This window comes from Drosophila navojoa, chromosome 5 (assembly GCF_054131105.1).
Source record: "Drosophila navojoa isolate 15081-1374.11 chromosome 5, UAZ_NAV_1.0, whole genome shotgun sequence".
In the NCBI taxonomy this organism is placed as follows: domain Eukaryota; kingdom Metazoa; phylum Arthropoda; class Insecta; order Diptera; family Drosophilidae; genus Drosophila; species Drosophila navojoa.
Window position 1 is genome coordinate 14,407,871 of NC_142893.1, and position 22,448 is coordinate 14,430,318.

General features: G+C 39.0%; 6 protein-coding genes across 7 annotated transcripts; 4 read left to right on the forward strand and 2 right to left on the reverse strand.

Moving 5' to 3' along the window:
- Positions 1-481: 481 nt before the first annotated feature.
- Positions 482-12,523, reverse strand: RYa (RYamide). 2 transcript variants are annotated; one of them, XM_018103193.3, is made up of 4 exons: positions 12,367-12,523; positions 1,260-1,431; positions 851-1,187; positions 482-790 (listed from the first exon to the last, which is right to left on the reverse strand). In XM_018103193.3, the coding sequence occupies exons 2-4, from the start codon at positions 1,408-1,410 to the stop codon at positions 715-717; spliced, it is 564 nt and encodes a 187-aa protein (XP_017958682.1). In that variant the 5' UTR covers positions 1,411-1,431; positions 12,367-12,523; the 3' UTR covers positions 482-714. The 2 variants fall into 2 exon arrangements, with proteins under 2 accessions (XP_017958682.1, XP_017958683.1); XM_018103194.3 differs by having other exon boundaries at positions 12,306-12,520.
- On the forward strand, positions 3,497-4,683 carry LOC108652800 (uncharacterized). Its single transcript, XM_089261800.1, has one exon. The coding sequence runs from the start codon at positions 3,816-3,818 to the stop codon at positions 4,632-4,634; it is 819 nt and encodes a 272-aa protein (XP_089117926.1). The 5' UTR covers positions 3,497-3,815; the 3' UTR covers positions 4,635-4,683.
- Positions 12,524-14,865: 2,342 nt separating the features above from the next.
- LOC108652941 (putative protein phosphatase CG10417) lies at positions 14,866-18,317 on the forward strand. The gene is made up of 5 exons (XM_089260806.1): positions 14,866-15,015; positions 15,271-15,584; positions 15,650-16,780; positions 16,875-17,405; positions 17,478-18,317. Exons 2-5 carry the CDS (start codon positions 15,474-15,476, stop codon positions 17,937-17,939), a joined length of 2,235 nt encoding a protein of 744 aa, XP_089116932.1. The 5' UTR covers positions 14,866-15,015; positions 15,271-15,473; the 3' UTR covers positions 17,940-18,317.
- Positions 18,318-18,807: 490 nt separating this feature from the next.
- LOC108652801 (BTB/POZ domain-containing adapter for CUL3-mediated RhoA degradation protein 3) lies at positions 18,808-20,543 on the forward strand. Its single transcript, XM_018102997.3, has 2 exons — positions 18,808-19,387; positions 19,449-20,543. Exons 1-2 carry the CDS (start codon positions 19,219-19,221, stop codon positions 20,171-20,173), a joined length of 894 nt encoding a protein of 297 aa, XP_017958486.2. The 5' UTR covers positions 18,808-19,218; the 3' UTR covers positions 20,174-20,543.
- Positions 20,544-20,669: 126 nt separating this feature from the next.
- On the forward strand, positions 20,670-21,873 carry IFT20 (intraflagellar transport 20). Its single transcript, XM_089260808.1, has one exon. The coding sequence runs from the start codon at positions 20,688-20,690 to the stop codon at positions 21,078-21,080; it is 393 nt and encodes a 130-aa protein (XP_089116934.1). The 5' UTR covers positions 20,670-20,687; the 3' UTR covers positions 21,081-21,873.
- Positions 21,085-22,181, reverse strand: LOC108652953 (INO80 complex subunit B). Its single transcript, XM_018103169.3, has 2 exons — positions 22,064-22,181; positions 21,085-22,008 (listed from the first exon to the last, which is right to left on the reverse strand). Exons 1-2 carry the CDS (start codon positions 22,077-22,079, stop codon positions 21,107-21,109), a joined length of 918 nt encoding a protein of 305 aa, XP_017958658.1. The 5' UTR covers positions 22,080-22,181; the 3' UTR covers positions 21,085-21,106.
- Between the last annotated feature and the right edge of the window lie 267 nt (positions 22,182-22,448).

Below are 22,448 nucleotides of genomic sequence, written 5' to 3' on the forward strand. Positions count from 1 at the left end.
AAGAGTTCCAGGGATTTTTCGCTTTATAGAATAGATAGAATTCAAATTTTAAATTATTAAATTATTCAATTGTATTATTGCATTGTTAAAGTCCTCTTCAACTTCTCTCCAACTGTATTCCAAGATGATCTGCAGAAGCAATGTCTGGTGCAAAGGAACTTAAGATCTCTGCTGATCGGATTGATTCCAAAGAGTTAAACATCTAATTAGGTATATATCTGTTTGCCTTTATTGAACGTTTACATTATTAGTAGTTGGTTAGGAGCGAAATAGAGTAATACATGCATAATGGAAGTTATTCGTATGCATCACATCATCACATCATATGTAAGTATGTATAGGTTATTCATATGCGAAGCTAAAGGATCCTTTATACCCAGTGAAAGTACAATTTGTAAATATACACATATAATAATGTATACATATATGGATATATATGTATATATTGAGTAAACCTATTATGTTATTTGATACAGATGTATTTATGCATTTTCATAATTTATTGTATGCTTACTTATTTACACAGTTATTGTTGGGTATTAAAACTTTTCCAGCCCCGTTAAAAATTTTAATACCATTTAACAAGATATAAGAATGTGTTCGTGTGTATGGGTGTATGGGTGTGTGGGTGTAGCTGAGAAGCTAATGGATAACAAGGGTATTTAACTAGCCAGAGAATCGTCTGCCAATGAATGCGTCATGCCATGCCATGTCTTACTTCACATTGTTGCTGGCATCCTCCGAGCCTATACTATTGTTGTCCAGTCCCATGTTCAGGTTGAGCTCCTCACTGCCAAGGATAACAAAATATGCAGCAGCAAATGCAGATATTTGAGTCCTACGAACTTACGAATTGACATTGCTGCAGCGATAGAAGTTGCTGATGCCCGTGTAGACGCAGGACATGGCTCGAGCTCTGCTGCTGGGCTTCTCGTTGCTGGCCTCGGTGGCCTCCCGCTCGGCCTTGGCCAGGCCCAGAGCCAGGCTGTTCTGCTCGTAGGGCGAGAGGTATTCATCGCTGCGTTTGCCATAGCGCGAGCCCAGAAAGAAGCGATCGTTGCGCGGCACGATGATTAGGCGTCGCGTCTTCGAGGTGCCCATGCCATTGCCTGCACCGCTATTGCCACTGGAACGGCCATAGCGACTGCCCACAAAGAACGACGGACGTTTGGCCAGGCTGGGGAACTCTGCGAACAACAAATGCGAAAAAGACAAATTGCAACTCCAATTTGACAAAGGCAATCCGATTGAGAGCTAACCGTTGTCCTTGTGCAGCTCATTGTCCACATACGCCGCATCCGGGTCGGCTGCCCAAGCACCTTGCGCCAGGAAGGCCACAAAGGTGAGCAATAAAATGCCTATAAAAGATTTTCGTGACTTGCTCTGGAATGCCATCGACGGGGAGGACATGCTGGCCAGCAGATTTGCGCTCTGAAATGAAATAAATTCAAATCAGCATCTTGGGGGCGAATGATTGGGTGTGTGTGTGTGTGTGTGTGGGTGGGTGTGGCCATTAAATGCATAATAACTAAGGTGATATGCTTCGTCGGGTTATCTCAACAATATATCGAAGAAACACAAACCATATTTCTTGAGCATGAGATTAGCTGAGGGGAGCTATAGACGCAGTATATGAATAATTGGTGCGAGCAGGGAAATTTTTCTATATGGACTTTTTATTAGGTAAAAATTTTAGTAAAGGTAGTAATTATTTAAAAATAATTTATTTTCTTTTATTATATTTTTAAAATATATTTTAATTGTATTTAAATTACTTTTCCTTTATCCATATATTTTATTTAAATTTAAAAAGAAAAGTTCAGTGAAATTTATGTAAAGGCGTATAATTATTTAAAAATAATTTATTTTCTTTTATTATAGTTTTAAAACATATTTTAATTATATTTGAGTTATTTTTCCTTTATCCATATATTTTATTTAAATTTAAAAAGAAAAGTTTAGTGAAAGTTATGTAAATAATATTATTTTAATATGAATATATTTTATATATATTAGAAAATATTTATTAGATATTTTATTATTTTAATATTTACTATTTTTGTTGTTGTAACGGTTCTACACTTAATAAAATAAAAAAAAAAAAAACTTATGTACTACGGTATTTATATACATAGATGAATTAATTTTAAGTAGCTTTTAATTTCATATTAACCCCAATAAATTAAAAAATAATGAATTATACGTATATCAATTGCATAAACTATATATATTTTGCCTTTTGCCTCTCAGTCAACCCTACGCCCCTTTTTCCACTTGCCTTTGCACTTAAAATTAGTTAACATAAAGCCACTCAATATAGTTGGTATATGCCCCGTCTCAGTCGCACCGCGGAAACACCTGTAAGCCGGCATCTGCGGCATCTGCGGCATCAGCTTGTCTTATTCAATTTGTATTCATTAATACGAGTAAAAGTAAAATTCGAGTTTGTCCAGGAGAGGGCATGACGACGTGCATTAACGGTAATTACAATCGCTGCCGTTGGCCAGCGCGAAACGTTTGGCAGCTGAGCTGGGAGCAGAGCTGCGATGAGCTGCATCAGTGGTATCGAGTGACGCCTCTGCCTGCTCTGTATTTTTCAGGTGTAATACCTTTGGACACGTATACTGTGCTGCGTGGCTCTGGCGTTATAATTAAATTTTATTTTTTCATAACATTAATAAAGGCACCAAAGACTGCGGCGCCCACGCATCTACTTATAGAGATTTATGCCTGTCCATATGAACACAGCGAAGAACTCTGGACATACATAATGCCGTCAGTCAAGTGCAATAATTGAAAGTGAATGAGAATGCAGTGGGCGAGTTGCTCAGGCTACAGAATACCCTGTAGTTGCAGTAGTAGAGTAAATTAGCTGTGGAGAATATGGGGAGTAAGCTGAAGTAAAGCTGTTTGCACTCATTCTGCGAGTGCAACAATTGAGTGGGGTAGTAGAGACTAGCAAATACCCTGTAGTTGGAGTGGAGCTGTGGTTGAATATGAATGCAAAAGCAATAATTGAAAGTAGAGTAAGACTATATTAGCTGAGATTGTTCGACTCGAGACATACTAAAGCTGGAGTAGAGCTGATTTCATGTATTCTTCTCACTTAATCTAAGAGTGTTATTAAATATATAATGAAGGAAGAGCTGAGTTAGAATTCAATTCTAAAATAACTCTCAATCTACATACGCCTTTACATAGTAAACTTTTGGTTCTAACTTCCAATGCCTTTTAATCATGTTATATAAATTTTTATATACATTTTTATATACATCTATCTAAGCGTTCTCTATTTTAAGTATAAATAAAGGGAATTATTCAATAAAGATAAATAATAACAATTTATGTACTCATTATATGTTTCTCATGTGGGGATGAGTCTGATTCAGTTTGTCAAGTTTCTCTACAAATATATACTATAAATATCGGCCTCTTATTTAGGCATAGCAACATCATCAGCGCAAATTTTCATTTCTTATAGATTCCCTTGTTAAATAAAACTGAAATTGGGTTACGATAGCCAATGAAGGCGCTGATGAAAGGCGCAATGGTCCATCGCGTTAGCTAAGCTTTTGATAATTGAGGGCAGCCTTTCATTTCCTTCTGGTCTTCATGAAATTGAGGCAGTTATAAAATCAGTTACCACAGCGATAGAGTCCAAATTGGCGATGCCAACGCCTACGTGAGTGATTAGCCCAGCAGCAGCAGCAGCAGCAGCAGCAGAAGCAGCAGCAACAGTTGCTGCTATAAATAGTAAATCCATCAGCAGAGGATTTCAGTAGGCGACAGGGAGCAGCATTCGAATCTATAGCAAAATGCAATTCACAATCAATCAAGACTCACAGGGAGCAAGAATGTTGCCTCTTCTCCTGCTGGCTCTGGCAGTTGCAGTCGGAGGCAGTGCGTCCGAGGAGAAGACGCTGCCGAAGCGCAGCATTGGCGATGTATCCATTCCCTGGGCGGCGACGAGTGGCGGACAGTTCGGCAGCACCTGGAACACTGGCGGCTGGGCTGGCCATCTGGCGGGCAGCAGCGCCGCCTGGAGTGCTGGACACGCGCCGCTGAAGACTGCGCCGTCGCCCAGTGAAGTGGCCAATGCCATTGCGGCGGCCAAGCAGGCGTCGGCCAATGTGCTCATCGCCCAGCAGCAGATGCAGGCGGCCAAGGAGAATGTGCTGAACCAGCAGCGCATCGCCATGGAGAAGGAGACCCATGCCGCACTCCTCACCCAGAAGTCGGAGGCCGCCGCGGCCATTCAGCGCTCGGAGGCGGCCTCTGCTGCCTCGGCTGTGGTGCTGGCCCAGCAGCGCCTGGCCGCCTCCAAGGCAGCCGTTGCCTATCAGCAGCGCATCGCCGCCGCTCGCGAGGCCGAGGCAGCCTCGGCGCTGCAGCGCTCCGCTCATGCTGCCGCCGCCGAGATCCAGAAGACCGAATACGAAGCAGCCAAGTTCGGGCAGTTCACGCGTAACGGCAATGCCGGCGCTGCTCATCACCTGACAATCATCAAGGATGCCGCACTCTCGCCCATCACAGCCGGCACGAATCATGTGCCCAATCTGGAGACCATTGGCCTGACACCCTGGCTGCATGGCAATGGCCACAACAAGCCAGCTCCCGGCTCCGCCTGGCTGTAATACGAACAGACCTGATTATCTAAAAGACCTGATTATCTAAATATATTTTAAGCGCATTGAAAAACGGTTGTTGTTTTATTTAACTCTTGAAAGGATTAGTCAGGTTTAAGGTGGCTATGCTCTTTTATATGTAGAAGCTGGATAGCCTCAAGAATTATTATACTAAGGTATATCATATCATATATAAAGTTGTTTATTTTTTAGCATCACATTCAAGGTACAAAATTTTCTGAATTTGACGTCATATTCCGCCATGGATATTATCTGGGTCAAGTGAGCTTAGGCTTAGTTTGTGGCTCAACAAATTTACAGTTGTCCGCTTAGAGCTTGGCCTATTGCACGTGTACTTATCATTTTTCTTCCTGTGGGTTGGCTTCAACAATTAATTACAGGCAATTGCGAGTGTCCAGTTTAGATCAAAATGCCAACCCGTTCTCCCCCTCTCTCTCCCTCTCCCTCTCTCTCTTCCGCTCACAGTCTGTCTCACTTTTTAGTCTGGCACGCTTTGGGGGAATGTATTTACTGTTTACCTTCTATTTTTTCCTCGCTTTACGCCAACATGTTTTGCGAGCTGGTCTCGTTGGGGCGTGCCCTGACCTCAGCCAAAAGCTTTGGTGACAAGCCACTGCGTCCTCCTGTCCCTGAAATTTGCGCACTTTTGGGACAAGTTTCCAGAGCCCCACCCTAGCTGTTTGTCGTCCCACATTTAGCATGTTACTAACTAGTCTCGCTGCTCGCCCTCTAATTTGCAGCTAGTCCAAACCAAAGTTCGGTATATGCGGTTACAAAGGCAGCGCAAAGTCAGAGCTGCAGCTGAAGCGGAAGCTGAACAGTTTTACCCAGTTTTTCCTCAATTATATATATAGTATTTCTATATCTACATATGCATTAAATGTAGAACTGCATTTTAACCGCTAATGAGCCATAATTACGCACGTATCCTTCGGTATCTTGGGGAATTCCCTTCAAAGTAGATTTTTACGTCAGTTTTCTCTGTCTGTCAGTAAATTCTGCTTAACTGCTTTGTCCTGGGAGTTCATAATTACAGATATTATCAGTTGACCCATATTTGAAATTTTTTATATTAAATTAAGAGCTAAAAATTAAAATTAATGAATTTAAAATTAAAATTAATTTTTGGTCTTTTTGTAGGGAAGGATATTTAATATATCAAAAATTCCACAAATTTGGTATTTAAAAATTCTAAAAATTTGGTATTTAATGAAACTATATTATTAGATATTATTATATACACATATGTATTCTATATACCCTGCCCTTTCCCTTTAATAAGTCACATAGTAGCTAGGTCTAGCTCGTCTTAAATATATCGTAAGCTAACTCTCTACATAAATTTAGTTAATGATAGCCAGATAATAAGAATTATGTCCTAAGTAGACTTACAAAAGTTTTGGCTTATATGTTCGCTGAGAAATGCCTATATAACAATCTGTTGAATGTCAGGGGAGTTTTCAATAGCAAATAATGTTCATTATTATTATTATTTTGGGAGCCATAAAATCACAATAGAATGTGCTGAGTGTTAACTATGAATATACAACATATATTATGTGAAACAGGCAGCAGGAGAAGTAGCTCTGGCCTTACTATTAAACAGAAATAATATTGGAGTCAACTTGGCTCAAGTCTAATTATTAGCAATTATTAGTTTATCAATCTAGAAAGTCAAATACCCACAATACTCGGATAATCAATCTATTCTTTTGTCTTCTCTAACTATATATGCATATATTCTTGAACATTTAAAAAGGCGAGTCAATTGAACTTGGTTTGGCTTGGCTCGACTCTTCAGGCTTTATCATAGATATATATATATATATAACATCAGTTCAATGACCAATTCATCCAATTCATAATCATTAAGTGAAACTCCCACTCGCTAGCCATACGAAATTTCAATTGACGAAATAAATTTCAACATCCACTGAAACAATGTCTCCCAAAAAAAGAGACGAAGAGGCGGACAAGAAGGGAAAGGGAGGGAGGGAGGAGAAGGGGAGGGAAGGCGTAGCGTGCCAAATTGTGTGGATTGGGATACCGTTAAACAATGGCGACATAGACAATGAAGCTGCGTGTGTGTGTGTGTGTGTGTGTGTGTGAGTGAGAGACTGTGCGTGTGTGTGTGCGTGTGTGCACGCATACATGTGCTTCATTGAGTTTGAAGCAAGACAAACAAATAAATTTTAATAGACGTCGCCAGGTGACAAACACCGTATTAACTCGCCCTAAATTGCAATTAGTGAAATTTTGGTAATATCGTAATTTTGGTAATTGAAGCTGAGGTGCAAAACAGAAAACATTGCCGGCAAATCTCTGCGACTCGGAGTGGACGTCACAGCCTCTAGCTGTCCCCCGGACTGATTCCCCAGTTCAAATGACAATTAGAGGCGTGTTAACTGGCTGCCCCACTTAGCTGTAAATGCGTAAATGCTGCTATCGTTACGCAGCTGCCGATAAGAGGCACCTGCCATTGATAACGCCACAGAGGCCAGGCAGACAGACAGAATTGTCTGTGAATTTCCCCAATTCCATAAATGCTACGCACATAGTAATTGAGTGAAATCTGTTTGTGGCTTCCTGATTTTCATAAATGCATATACATATATCTCTTTCTTTTTTTTATCAATTTCCAAGGGTGCCTCGCATCGGTCATTAGTCACGTCAGGATAGTTTGACGCGTTTGTCTGGCACGGCTACGGTCTGGCCAACACGTACAGGTGCGATGGCATTTAATTGCCTACAATCAAACATATATCTCTCTCTATATACATATACATATACATACATATATGTATGTATGGCTGATCAAGTTGTTGCGAATGTTTTTTAAATCAGCATTTATGGTTTCATGTATCGTAAATACTGTTATTACAGACACGCCCATACATCGTGAAAGGTGGCCAAGGTAGAGGTAGGCAGCATTTGATTTGATAGCCTGGCCAATCGTTTAACAACAAAGAATCAAGGCAAAAACGAAGCAACCCCAAAAAACGGACACGTACGAAATTTGATTTGAATTTTTTTATTTTTTGTTTCTTTTTGGTTTTTTTGCTGCTTTGCTTTTTTTCTGCCTGATTTGTGCGTCAGCAAGAAAGCGAAAGCAGATGGCCAAGAGGCCCGAGCTGGAGCCGAGCAGTCCTTGGCTGACTGAAAATTGGTTGTTCTTTTGGCAGCAATTGTGGCATTAAGTTAATTAACCATCGCTGACTGAACTTGGCGGGTTTTTCTTTAAAAGACTTGGACAAAAGATGCGCATTATTTTGATAGAATTTTAAAATAACCACCGCCAGCTAGTCGAACGGCTGATTCAGCGAGCGAGCCGCCCACACAAAATGAAGCTCGATTACAGATAATGATGATGGTGAGTGCCATAACTTCTAGAGAAGGGGAAGGGGAAGTCCCCTTCCACTCAATTAGCTTCTCTTACTTTTTGGTGCTTAGGCAGAGGGCATTATACTTGTGTCATGATTATTGCAAGTTATCTTTGATATCATGATAGATATCCTAAATACACATATAGTGTATTATTTGTGTATTAAGTATTTAGTTAGCTAAAACTTTGCTTAAGACTGTCCGAAGTAAAATCTAGTTTTTGGCTTGTATAAGTGAGCTATGATATTATTATTTATGTTATAGTTTATATATACTATTATATATGTACTGATATTATTATATGTGTAATATTTGATAATGTTTAAAATTGATGCAATTATAATTTATTAAAATATCAACTTTCTTATATAAATACAAGACCAGCCAAATATGTAATCTTTTATATATAGTATATATGTATTTATATTATTATATGTGTAATATTTGATAATGTTTAAAATAAATGAAATTATAATGTATTAAAATATAAACTTACTTAAATAAATTCAAGACCAGCCAAATATTTATTTGGAGGGCATTGCGTATACTTAATATAATTAAATATAAGGGAAAAATACTAAATACTACATTTTTTCTCGAGCTAATATGACCATGAAGATATGTAATTGAGGTGTTGCTGAGTTTCTATTTTTAATAATTATTCTACATTAATCTTATATTATTATAGATTAAATACCTGGAAGTATGAAAGAGTATTTAGTTTCAGAGAACATTTGTTGCGAGTATTTAATCTATTCTTATAGAGTTTATTTTTATAAATACTCCTAAGACATATCCCTTTTGTTGTCCATTAACATACAATATACGTATGTATATTTTTATCAGAATGTTCGAAATGTAGATATTGATATAAATATAAATATGAGAGTCCAGCATTTGAGCCTTGAAAATATTGTTTATTCTTTAATATATATAGTATGTAAATGCTTTACTTAAAAAAAAAAAAATTATCATATTGATATAGTTACAACTTCACCTAAAGCAGCCATATAAAATATAAGTCTTGGTACATGCTCTAATATAGTTTCCAATATACATTTGAGCGTAAGAGCATTTAATCTTTGGCACTTCTCTCACATTCGTAATTCATAACTGAAAGTTCAATTAAGATTTGAGGCACACAGCCTCAGCGCTGGTTACTGACGTTGACGTGCAACACATTTAACATTTAACATTTAGTCGAACAACATTTTTTGACAGCTGCCTTCAGCCAGGCTAAAATGTGGGCGGTCACACGGCGGCTAGATTTAGGGCGCGGCATCATTAAATGTATTTAACCAGGCATGTTTGTAGACCGAAGACAGACAGCTGATGCAATTTCTAATGTGGATGTGTAAACAGATATGTGAACAGGCCGAGGCAGAGTGAGAGATGGAGATGGAGTGGAGAGAGAGAGGTGAAGGCGCAGGTAAGCAGAACCAAGTAGAGATAGCGATTGGAAATTCTAGTAAAACAAATATCAAACCCTTTCCATAGTAACTTTTTGTATAAAAATAAATATGTCCTTAAATAAATAGAAGAGGCAGTAGAGACCTCCCCTACCCACCCTCTCTCTCTCTCTCTCTCTCTCTCTCTCTCTCTCTCTCTCTCTCTCTCTCTATTCCTTTACCTATGTGTGTTTAGCTTGATGGGATTTTGGGCTCGCCGCGACATTTTTTAAATGGTTTTGCCTTTGGCAATGGATGTGCTACGCACTATCATAATGCCAGTCAGTCACTATTATTATTATTTCATTGTTAAATGAAAAACAGCAAACAATTTGCATTTGTGTAGGTGCATGTGTGTGTGTGTGTGTGTTGGAGCTGCATTTATCCGATAAGCAATTGCATTTCAATTCAATTTCGAGTAAATGCAACTAACGAATTTTCATTGTGCGCCTATCTCTCACGATTTATGCACAAATATGAAACCATAAATAATAAATATGCACAGGATATCGTAATACAAGATTTAATCAAAAGGTGATTTAGTTGCGTGTGGGCAACAATTTAATACCCTGTTTAGTTTTACGCAGAACAATAAAATACATTTTATACATAAATAATATATATTCATAAAAATGTAGAATTTCATAATTTATATTCAATTGCGTATAGTACTTACTAATTAAATAGAAATCAAACAGAAAGCAATTTAAATTACATAAGGACAATATATGTATATTGGAATAGATATTCGATCAATGGCAACTGCAGCAAAAGGTCGATTGTCATTCGACTCCAGGCCGCAGGGCAGGGTATTGAAAGTGTTATGCAGAAAATTTGCATTTGGTAAGCCAACACCTCGAGATGGTCGTCTGCTGCAGCCCTTGCTTACTTCATTTCAGTTCAGGAAAATTGCAAGCAAGGAGACTATTATCGGCTGGAGCTGTCGCGTGCTGCCTGCAGCTGGGCGAGCTGAGAGCTGTGGGCGGGGCACGAGTTGCGCAAAAGTTGGCACTGTGAAAACTGTGAAAACTAGCTACATAAACAACCTGCCCGCAGCAACTGGCTAACAATTTATGAATATTGATTGACAGATTGATGGATTGATGGACTGATGGACTGAGAGATGCTGCGACCTCAGGCTACGTCCGGGGCAACGGCAAACTTTTCTGCTTAGCCTCAGTGAAACGGCAAACAAAATGCAGCCAAAAACATTTGTGCATATTTAATATTTATTATGTATGAAGCTCATGAAGCTCACTCATTGACTCTTTGACTCCTCTTCGACTCATCCTCGACTCATTTAGGCAACAGGCATTTGAGCCACTTTTTGTTGTGCTTAATATATATTCATTAGACCTTCGGGGCAGGACTTATTCTTACCTGGGTCTCAACGAAAACTTTTCTGAAGAGCCCAGCTAGAATATTCAATACAATAAGTAATTTCATTACTTCAACTACATTTCTATGTGTTTGTATGTATGTACGCCTTTCTCTCTCCATTCTCTCCAAACTGAGAAAAAATATGCATATTTAGCAGTTGATTAATAATACAACTGGGCAATTTGCATTGAATAATATTTGTCTGTTAATTAAGCAAGAATTAGAATATTTACTTTTTGCTCATTTCAGTAAATTTTCCATGGGAATCATATATAAATACATATTTATAGAGGAGTGCACAGAGTAGAGTGATATATTTGAGGTAATTTGAAAAATATCTTGCTGTAGCACCAATAAAAACATTTATGCATAAAATAAGGGCAAAAATCGAAATTTGAATTGACTTTGTATTCCCAACAATTAAGGATCTATAATTGACAATTTCATATTATTCCAATCTGTGATTCTAGTTCATATATTAAAGATTAAAATTATAGCAGATAATCAGCTACTTAAATATGAAAAAGATCGCCAGCTTCTATTGTTACTAAGTTATTAAGCACTTCTTAACATATATTATGTGTGTATTCAAAAATGTATGACAATCTCAATGTATGACATTTATCGAAGAACTCTATATTTATGTTAAAGCCCTCTGCTTACCTATTTTCCAATAAAAGCACACTTATTGATATTTTTAAATAAGAATAAGAAAAGATAAAACTGGTGAACTGTTTAACTCTCAGCGTAATAATTCTATAAATTTTTTAAAACAAATTTTTTAAATTAGTGACAAATTATCAAAAGTCATGTACCCGGTAAGACTATAATATAAATAAATAATAAATATAAGATACCTAAAAATGTCAAGAGTTTGCATCTAAAGAGATTTTTATTTATAGATGTTTTATTAGGATGACAATAGAAAAGCTGAATTTAGTAATAATTTATTCGAAAGAAAATGATGTATTTATAGTGATACTTTGCGGATTTTTAGTAAAATCTATATTCTATTTAACTGAAACAGTGATATAGTAAATTGTTACATATATGTATATGATCATAAATACTATGTCTTAATCGAAATTCAATTTAATTAAATCCGCTTGCATTCTCTGCTCAGATATCAGATGTGCACTTTCCCTTCTAAAGTCTATAAGGATTACATCAACAGATTGGCAACAGACTCAAAAACTAAGTCATTTTTAGTTCTATATTGTCTGAGTCTTTAATGGTATACCAATTATGCTTACATTCTTTCATTTGTATGATTTTATAACATATGTACATGAGACAATATAATACATGTTTATGTGTATATATTTATATTTAACACTCATGTTTTTTGTAAATAAAATTCAGTATCTTTCATCTATAATTTAGCGATCTAATCACTTACACTATAAATAAAACCTTTTTTAAGAATTTAAAATGGATCACGATTGCTTACATGGATTGACGAGCGTTTAGGCTTAACGAAGAACCGAGATTGAATTCGAAATGAAACTCACTTTTGCTAAAAACTGTAAATTCAAACTGCACCGCACTGCGCTTACGCTTCCTGCTGCCGCTGCCACAGGTAGCTCTGAATCGCCGAGCTTTGTTTGGCAAGTGATACGAACGTTTCAACACAACTCAACCGATGTGAATGAGCGCAGGTCCTTTGGTCGCCTTGGCTTTTATACCTAACGGAATGGGTGACGCGTCGCAGCGAAGCGTGCCAACAATACAGTGGGTAGTGCTCGCTGTTGGTATTGGTATGCAGATAACGGTAAACATAAAAGTGTCTTCCTGCGTATATGAGTGTATGTATGTGTGTGTGTGTGTGTGTGTGTGTGCGTGCGTGTGTGAGCTGCGCAACACCCTCGCTTGCCGATAGTGCTCGACGAGCAAGTGACTTTTGCTGTGCATTTGTTGCGTTCACCAATTCTGCCTTGGGCCAGTGGCTTACATAATACACACAGCAACATGTTGCTTGCTGGCCGACTTAGCCGAAAGCCGCTCATGTTTAATGCACTGCTCCGAAGTGTCGTTAAGCTGCAGATCGCCAGAGTTGCCAGCTGAGTGGAATAAAAATTCCTGATTTTTGTTGTTTTCCGTGGAATTGCGAAACGAGTACTGACATTAGCTGATCCATTAACTGTATCAATTATCTAATCAACTATTAAATCTGTTTACCCTCTAAAAGTTCCGAAAAATTGGGTAACAATGTCACATTCATAGTTTGCAGCTGACACTATCAAGTGCCAATTAGATAAAAACAACAAAAATCCATTGTCGACTCGTTAATGTATATTCCATATACATATCGAAATCGTTTACTGTGACTAATTGCAGCACATATGGAGAATTAATTTAGCGTGAAGCAAACATTTCTTTCTCAAACATCAACGTGAGGTCACTTGAGAGATTTCCCGCAGACAGACAATGCCAATTCATTGGTAAACAAAATTATCGAAACAATTAAAAAGTTATAAAAAGCAAGCGTGGCTCGGCTATTCATATTTCCAGCATCCGCCAAAGGAGAACCTTTTAAAACTTGACGTCTAACTTGCACACATGTGCGCGTGTATGCCTGTATATGCGTGTGTGTGGGCTTGTATGAGTGCGTGTATTTACAGAGAGTTTTCATTAGCTCATTTTGTGGCATTTTTCAATTAGTCGAGCTATTTATATCAGTGCATAATTATTTAATCTATCCTGATTGAAATTTCAGTATAAATTCATATTAAACGAATTTAATTTTAAATTACTAAATAGTATAGATGCCAAAGTAAATTTTATACAAATTTCAATTTAATTTAAATTTAATATTTTATTATTATCATTATTTACATTAATATTGATTAATTGCTAAGTCTATTTCTTGACTAAACATAATTAACATGCAGCTAAAATAGGATTTGGCCTCTCCTTCATCGCGCCCACCCTATAGGAACTACATATGTGACTTAATAAATTAGTATAGAGCCTACATATATATCAAGATTGTATAATAGCAAACATTATTTATTATGACAGATTTGGGGGTTGAGCTAACAATTTAAAGCCATGCTATAGCATACTTCTCGGGGCCGGAATGCTCCCAAGAGAAGGCAAGAGGTAAAATAATAAATATCAGATAGTAAACTTAATCAATTCAACAAATTAACATGTAGGACAAAGTTAGTATTAACTTTCATTATCATAGCTTTTTACTATTATGAATAATAAATGTACATTCGAGACATTTATAAAAGGGAGAGAGAGACAGCGAGAACTAATAATATTTATAATGAATGAAATATTCGGAGCTCATACATAATTATTATTTTCTGCCCTTCAGATTTCCAGATTGATTGCCCCATTAGATTCTAATTCACTCTCACTCGGTCGTACTTATCTAAGTTTCTGGGAATGAAAGTATAGATAAGGGGGCTGGATTCTATTCACTTAAGTAGATTACAATTATGTATAATCATTAAATACAAGCATAATATGACAATAATATTTCATTACTAACCAAATTTTCCATAACTGCAACACATATAAAATTGTTGCAAATTCTATTTTATATTTTTTAATTTATTTATTTTTTAGTTTTTATTTATTAGTTTTATTTATTAGTTTTTGTTTACAATCTTTCATTTATTTGAATTTTAAGTCAAATATATTCATGTCAACAAAAAACTACAATATATCAATATATTCTAAACATCTTTTGATAATAGTTTTTTATATTTTTATATAGATATGTTTTTTTTTTTTAATAAAATAAAATAATGAAAATAAAATACATTTCAATATCGCAAACTTTGAATAAAGTGGTGGTGAAGAATACGAAGCCGCAGTAAAATTTATTTTGATTTTTTATTTAAGTCTAAAATTTCTAAGCTTTGTTCAAAATTTGAGTGGAAAATATATATATATTTAGCACCATAAGTAAGTATTGGGATGTAGCAGATGGAGAAACAAGTCATTCGATGGAAACACCGTAGTTTGACTTTTTGGCGTTGCCAGATTCACAAAATACTAAATAAGCCGATAGTTTATAAATATCCCATCTTTAACTTGATCGCATCTTTTCATCACACGGTTGACAGTGTAGATTTTTTTTTTTGCGGATAGACGAAAATATTGCGAAAAGAATAATTTTTGTAAACTACTAATTGCAAACAAAAGTAAGTTGGGTAAAACCCGCAATTTTCTAACTATTCTTGGGCATAACAAATGAGTTTCTCTGATATTTTGGCAAATAATTAAACGAACAATGCGGCATTGGATACACACGATAAAATTTACAGAGACGCCAAGGAGAACGTGTAGAAATTAAAATTTCATGAAACATTTGCGAACTAACTCAATTGTGCAAGCAAGAAAAACAAACAATAACTACAATATCTAACTATCTTTTAAACAATTTGTTATTCTCACAGAATAAACAAATTCAACCAACCTTTGATTCCGGCTTTATTTTTGCCGGTGGCGCGAAAAAAAGTACACACTGCGCGCGTGCGTTGGCCAAGCATCGATTTTTCCGCAACTCGGCAACGGCAACTGTAGGCAGGCACTCGGCTGGCGCGACGTGCAGCTTGATTGGTTATTCCTTAAGCGCTGGACTTATTGTGTGAAGTAAAAAATGGGTGCTTACCTTTCGCATCCAAAGACGGATAAAGCGTCCACAGACGAATTCAATGATATGCTCGTCGTGGGTGCCAGCTCAATGCAAGGCTGGCGCAACAGCCAAGAGGTGAGTGAATGAGCCAAATCTGCTATGTGAGCTGTCCACATTCCAAGTTATATTTCCAATCCTAGGATGCACATAACTCGATATTGAATTTTGATACGGACACATCGTTCTTTGCCGTGTACGATGGTCATGGCGGTGCCGAGGTGGCCCAATATTGTGCCGATAAACTTCCAAAGTTCCTTCAGAGCCTAGACAGCTATAAGAACGGCCAGCTGGAACAAGCGCTCAAGGATGCATTTCTGGGCTTTGATAAGACTTTGCTTGATCCAGCAGTGGTAAATATATTAAAAATCTTAGCTGGCGAGCACAATATTGTAGATGAGGACGGTGAGGGCTTTGATGACGAGGACGACGTTGAAGACTTGGCTGAGCTGCATGAAGAGAGCCATTTGCCATTAACTGAGGTTCTTGAGAAATACAAAGGCCTACCACAAACACATGACCTTTCATTGCTGAAGGAGGAAAATGCAACCGGCACATTGTCATCGAGCCTGCGTGGTCGTCGTGCTGCTGCTGTTGCTGCTGAAGCGGTCAATAAGGCTGTTATGGATCCAACAGCAAAGCCCCCAGGTTCCTCAACCTCAGCAGCAGCTGTAGCTGCATTCAACGAAGTCGACGGAGCTGGTCCCAGTAGCTCAAGAGTAGGCAAAGTTGAGCCGGAAGATGAGTCGACAGTGAGCAGCAGCAGTTCAAGTGCTAGCAAAACCACCAATTCCTCGAGCACAACTAACACTCCTAAGGACGAATCCGTCGCAAGCAAAACTCCGCCGACCAGCAGCCCGGTCGTTGCACCCATCGAGCAAAATGGCAGTGTCACTTCTTCAGAAGCCAAAGCTGCGGTTGTAGTTGACAATAAAGAAGCCGGCGCATCGGAAGATGCTGTTGTGTCCGCTTCCAGTGACGTCGCAGAGGCAAAGTCCAACGGCAGCGTAGAGAAACAAGCAGCAGAAGCCAAGCCAGAGCCCGCTGACATCTCGTCCACCAGCAAGGAATCGGAGAAAGTGCTGAAGAAAGCCAATGCTTCTCAAGAAGAAGAGTCCGATGATGATGCCGACTATGACGAGAATGCTGTGACTAAGGCTCAAGAAGTTGCTGCTGCGACCGAAAGTTCATCAGATGAAGAGATGGAGGATGATAACGACGTCAACGATGATGACGACGATGACGACGACGAGGACGACGACGACGATGACGAGGTAAAATGTGAAACCAACTATATTGCTTTAATTATAATATTTAAAGAGGTTATTTTTATTTTTAATTGCTAAACATTTAATTTCGCATTTACAGGATGAAAATGTGAGCGATGATGATGAAGATGAAGATCAAATGGCAAACAATGATTTCTGTGCCAACATGATTGAGGAACCAGGTAAAGATAGCGGTTGCACTGCCGTTGTTGGCCTGTTGCATGGTCGCGATCTGTATGTGGCTAATGCTGGCGATTCGCGTTGTGTTATCTGTCGCAATGGCAAAGCCATTGATATGAGTCTGGATCATAAGCCCGAGGATGACGAAGAGGCTGCTCGTATTATCAAGGCCGGTGGTCGTGTTACTCTCGATGGCCGCGTCAATGGAGGGCTAAATCTTTCCCGAGCTCTGGGGGATCATGCTTACAAAACCAACCTGGAGCTGCCTGCTGAAGCACAGATGATATCCGCATTGCCGGATGTGAAGAAACTAATTATTACTCCAGAAGATGAATTCATGGTTCTGGCCTGCGATGGCATCTGGAATTTTATGTCCAGCGAGGAAGTGGTTGACTTTGTGCGTATGCGTCTGAAAGACGGCTCCAAGAAATTATCGCAAATTTGTGAAGAGGTGAGCATCAAATTGATGAAAGTTCTCTAAGCCATATAACTAAAACCTTTTACTATTTAATCTTTCGATTAGCTTTTTGACAACTGCTTGGCACCAAACACAATGGGTGACGGCACTGGTTGCGACAATATGACCGCTGTCATTGTTAAATTCGAGCAGAAGCTACAAGAACTGAAGAGCTCACTCAATCCAGCTGAAACAGAGAGCGCCATTCTAGAGGCAGCTCAACTAAAAAAACAGGAGAGTGATGGCGCTGCGGAACAGAGTGGCCTAAAGCGCAGCGCTTCGCCCGATGCCAGCGTCGATGATGACGCTAATGAATGTGAGAACAGCAGCAAATCGAAACGCTTGAAGATTGAGGATGACTTAGAGTCAACGGAAGAGACTGCAAAGATTTCCACCGATGCCATTAGCAGCTGCCCCGAACCATCCGCATCCGCTGAAGAGCAGAATGAGGCAGCCGAACTGAACTCGAGCACAATGGTGGTAAACTCCGACACTGAGACTCCTGCTGTTGTCGTATCATCCACATAAATTCTATAATTGAGGCCACAATAGCGGTGGCTGCTGGTGCATCCTTTTGGTCATTATTTCAAAGTGAGCTCTTAGAGCTAAGTAAAAATTTCCAAATTATTTAATGCAAGTGTATACACAAACAATATTCATTTGTACGCATAATTTTAATTATTCCTAAATATATTCTTTTTATTTTGTTCTTTTCTAATATTGTCAGTAATTCACCATTAACAATCAAGCTCACTCTCATTATATATTCATATGCATACATACGTACGTACAAATACAAAATTTTTAATTATTATTTTTCGATGCATGCAACCAAAAAAGAAAAAATATAATAATAATGTATAATGTGACGAGTTAATAAAAAATAAAAGCCAGTAAGAATGATAACTCCTGCCTATAAACGTAAATCGTCTTTCTAAATGAAACATTAAGAATATTTTTATCAGTATATCTTTGTTTTAAACATTTGGCGTCTTTTATCTATTACAGTAAACAAATATTACAGTATTTAAGAAATTAATCACAGGAACGTAAATCAAGTTGGCGTTTAGTATTTTAAGTGTGGATAACAGCTGTTTGTTAATTTAGTGTCAAATAAAATACTGCATTCAGCTAAGAGTCCACAGCTTCATGTACTGCGTGCTGTAGGTTTTATATCCGAAAGCGACTGTCAAAACTCGAATTGAAGTACTCCCATTAAAGAAGTGGTTAATCAGCAAGTGTATCCACCAAATTGTATTCTTTTAAGCGGTGAAAAGAGTCCTGCTAAATAATCAGCTGTGTTCAATAAACAGGTATGACAATATAATTTTAGTATGTTTTACAAGTAAACGCGCTATGTTCTAAATTAGTACATTTTTGTATATTTACATCAGTTCATTCAGATTTGGTATATATGTATATATTTATATGTATATGTGTATTGAAGGTGTCAAGAGTTCTGTTAGTAATCATTTAATATTCCCATTAAGAGAGTGAAATATTCGCCAAAATTGATCCATTGGCGCTAACGGCGAGCGTAAGCAACGCAAAAGAAGGCGTTTGCAGAGGCTCCAAACAAAAGGGCGTGGACGCAGTAAACGGAAGCAACGGGGCAGTGAGTGGGGCTGCTGCAACAAACACCAACAACAGCAGCAGCAACAACAGTGGCAGTGGCAGCGGCAGCACGAGCACCAGCGGGAGCAGCAGCATTGAAATTGATGATTTGGGCCGTGCATTTAATGAGAAAGTGCACTTGACCCAGGCAGCCAGCAACCAGCTTGTACTACATGCCAAGGAGCCCGAAGCCATGTCCGGTGATCAGAAAGTCTTGCTAAAGGGACACGCATCTCAGTACGTTAAGCTCAATGTTGGTGGACGTTTGTACTATACGACAATTGGCACGCTAACTAAACACAATGATACCATGCTAAGCGCCATGTTTAGTGGGCGCATGGAGGTGCTAACAGATTCGGAAGGTTTGTCCATATGGAGACTCTCTCGCAGAGAATTTTCCTTAATCGTCAAATTCAATTTCAGGTTGGATTCTAATCGATCGATGTGGCAATCATTTTGGTATAATATTAAACTTTTTGCGAGATGGCAGTGTACCGCTGCCAGAGACGAACAAAGAGATTGCAGAGCTGCTCGCCGAAGCGAAATACTACTGCATCACGGAGCTGGCGATGTCATGCGAGCGTGCACTGTATACGCACCAGGAGCCGAAGCCCATCTGTCGCATACCCCTAATAACGTCGCAAAAAGAGGAACAGCTATTGATCAGTTCGTCGTCGAAGCCAGCGGTCATTCTAGTGGTGCAGCGGCAGAACAACAAATACTCGTACACAAGCACATCGGATGATAATTTGCTCAAGAATATTGAACTGTTCGACAAGCTATCGTTGCGTTTCAACGAGCGAATACTCTTCATTAAGGACGTCATCGGTCCAAGTGAGATCTGTTGCTGGTCCTTCTATGGTCATGGCAAGAAGGTGGCCGAGGTCTGCTGTACCTCCATTGTTTATACAACAGATCGAAAGCATACGAAAGTCGAGTTTCCGGAAGCGCGCATCTACGAGGAGACCCTGCAGGTGCTGCTCTATGAGAATCGCAATGCGCCGGATCAGGAGTTGCTGCAGGCGACATCTTCGGTGCGTGCGGGAGGCGTGAGTGGCACCAGCATGCATCAGTATACTAGCGACGAGGAGGAGGAGCGCACTGGCTTGGCCCGCTTGCGCTCGAACAAGCGCAACAATCCCACTTGACTTAGGTATAAGTTGGAGTTCCCACAGATTTGATGGCAAAATTGCGGTGCTTGCAGCCATTGTTGGTTTGCCCCCTCCTGACCATTCAGCGCAGGCATCGCTGCTGCGATATATAAACTTATCGAACGAAACAAATGCAACCAATGTTATTCATAATTTCTTATATATACTAAAAAAAACAAACACTGTGAACATCGTGAGATTAATCGCAATTATATTCTACATATTTCCCATCCGCTCATCTCTCTCTCTCGACGAAAACTGTTTAATCCAAACCCAAGCCAAGAGCGCAAAGTATTAGCTCCTATAGTTGATGTTTATAATCGTAGAATCAAATATATATACAAATATATTTAATCTTTACTGAAAACTAGTTTGCTTTCGCTGATATCATGAACTATGAATGGGCCTTTGGTTGCACTGGAACGGGGTTGCAGTTGTAGCCATGGCAACGTCGTTTCGTATAGCATAACACAGTTAGGTTGTTGAATTGTCAATAAAAGTAGTTGCAAATATGGAGGAACTGAACAAGGCTGGGCTTTATATAGACGAAATCTATAGACTGCGAGTGCAAGATCCGGCAATCGCCAATGAGACAATCGAGCTGCGGCAGGAGTGCTTGGACTATTCGAGAAACTTACAGGCTTTCAAGAAACTCTGCGAGGATTTCTATAAAATTGCATACGACTTCTCAAAAGTTGTGGAGAGCGAGAAACTGCGCGCTATTGGCACACAAAATCAGCTGAAGACAATGGCCAAGCAGCGGCAGGCCGAGCAGCAGGTGTACCAAAGCCAGATCCTGGAACAAACTGTCGAGTTGGAGCGTCTGAAGAGCGAGTATCAGTACTTGCAGCGCATAGAGTCGGAGCAGCAGGAAATTATTAACAACTTCTTGATGAATCAATAAAATATACTTTCTTAATAATACTATAATTAAACAACAGCTAAATTTTTCTTATAACAAGCTAAACTACATAGCGGAATATTCGTCTTGGAGCAATTGTACACTTTGCGTTTGCCACAGCCTGCGACGCCGCATAGTTTGGCTGGCGGCGGCTTGATTGCGGTCTGGGGTTCAATTGGAAACTCCTGGCCTGGTGGCACTATAATATAGGCTCCATCTAGGGTATTCATGTAGGTAAGCAATGGTGTTGTCTGCTTTTGGTTTTGCAGTTTTCGTGCTGCCGTGCGCTGTTTGCCATTTTCCTGCTTCTTCAGCAGACGCTCCATCGTCTTCTGTTTGTCCTTCTCACGACGCTCGTCCGCCTGTTGCTTGCGTTTTTGTGACTTCAGCGCTGCCTTTTGTATCTCTTCGGCCGTCTGTGGCTTCTCTTTCTCCCTATACCCGCTTGGCAGGGCAATGAGCTCTTCAGCAAAGCCCGCTAGTGCCGGCTCGGCGTCTTGCGTCCGTTCATACATGGCACGCTGACGCGCTGTCATCAGTTTGGGATCCTTTATCTTTTTCAACTCGTCATCGACGTCTTCCAGTTTACCCGTTTCGATGGCATTCAGCCAACGTTCTTCATCGCTAGATGTATCGCTATTGCGACGCTTCCTCGGCTTCTTTGTGGAACCGCTTGGAGGCGTTGCATTGCCGGGCAATGATTTTGTGCTGGCAGCAGAACGCGAACGTTGGCTACCCACTTCATTATTCTTGCTGTTGTTTGCCGAAGTAGTTGACACTGTAGTCTTGGAAGCTGTTGGTGCGACTGTCTGAGGTGTTACCGCGTCAGATGACTCGGAAACGGAGTTAGCCGGAGTCGGCGATGATGGGGACTCAGTAGGCGAAGCAAACCTGGCTGGTTTTTGTCGTTTGCTACGCTTTGAGCGACGATCTTAAAAAGTAAAAATGGTGAATATAGTTAATAGTTTTATACTTGAATTACATACCTTCTATTTTTCCCATTGTTACACTCTTTATATATATTATAAAATATTTTTATTTACAAGCTAGTTTGATATTGCATATATTTGTTTATAGTGGCAATGCGGTCACATTTGAATAGTGCTGCCACTTTGTTAATAACAGTTGCTGCTTTTCTATACTATGAATATAAAAACACAATCGATTCTTTTTCTGCTTATTTGTATTTTAATGATTATTATATAAAACAATTATAATAACAAGCAAATGAAATACAAATATTGTGCTTGTTAAGCAGTCTCTTATTTTACTATATATCTGAATCATATCGATGAATACTGCTTTCGATAGCACTTCAAGATATCGATAATTGCAAATACCGCGAAGTTCGAATGCATATAACAGTTACAA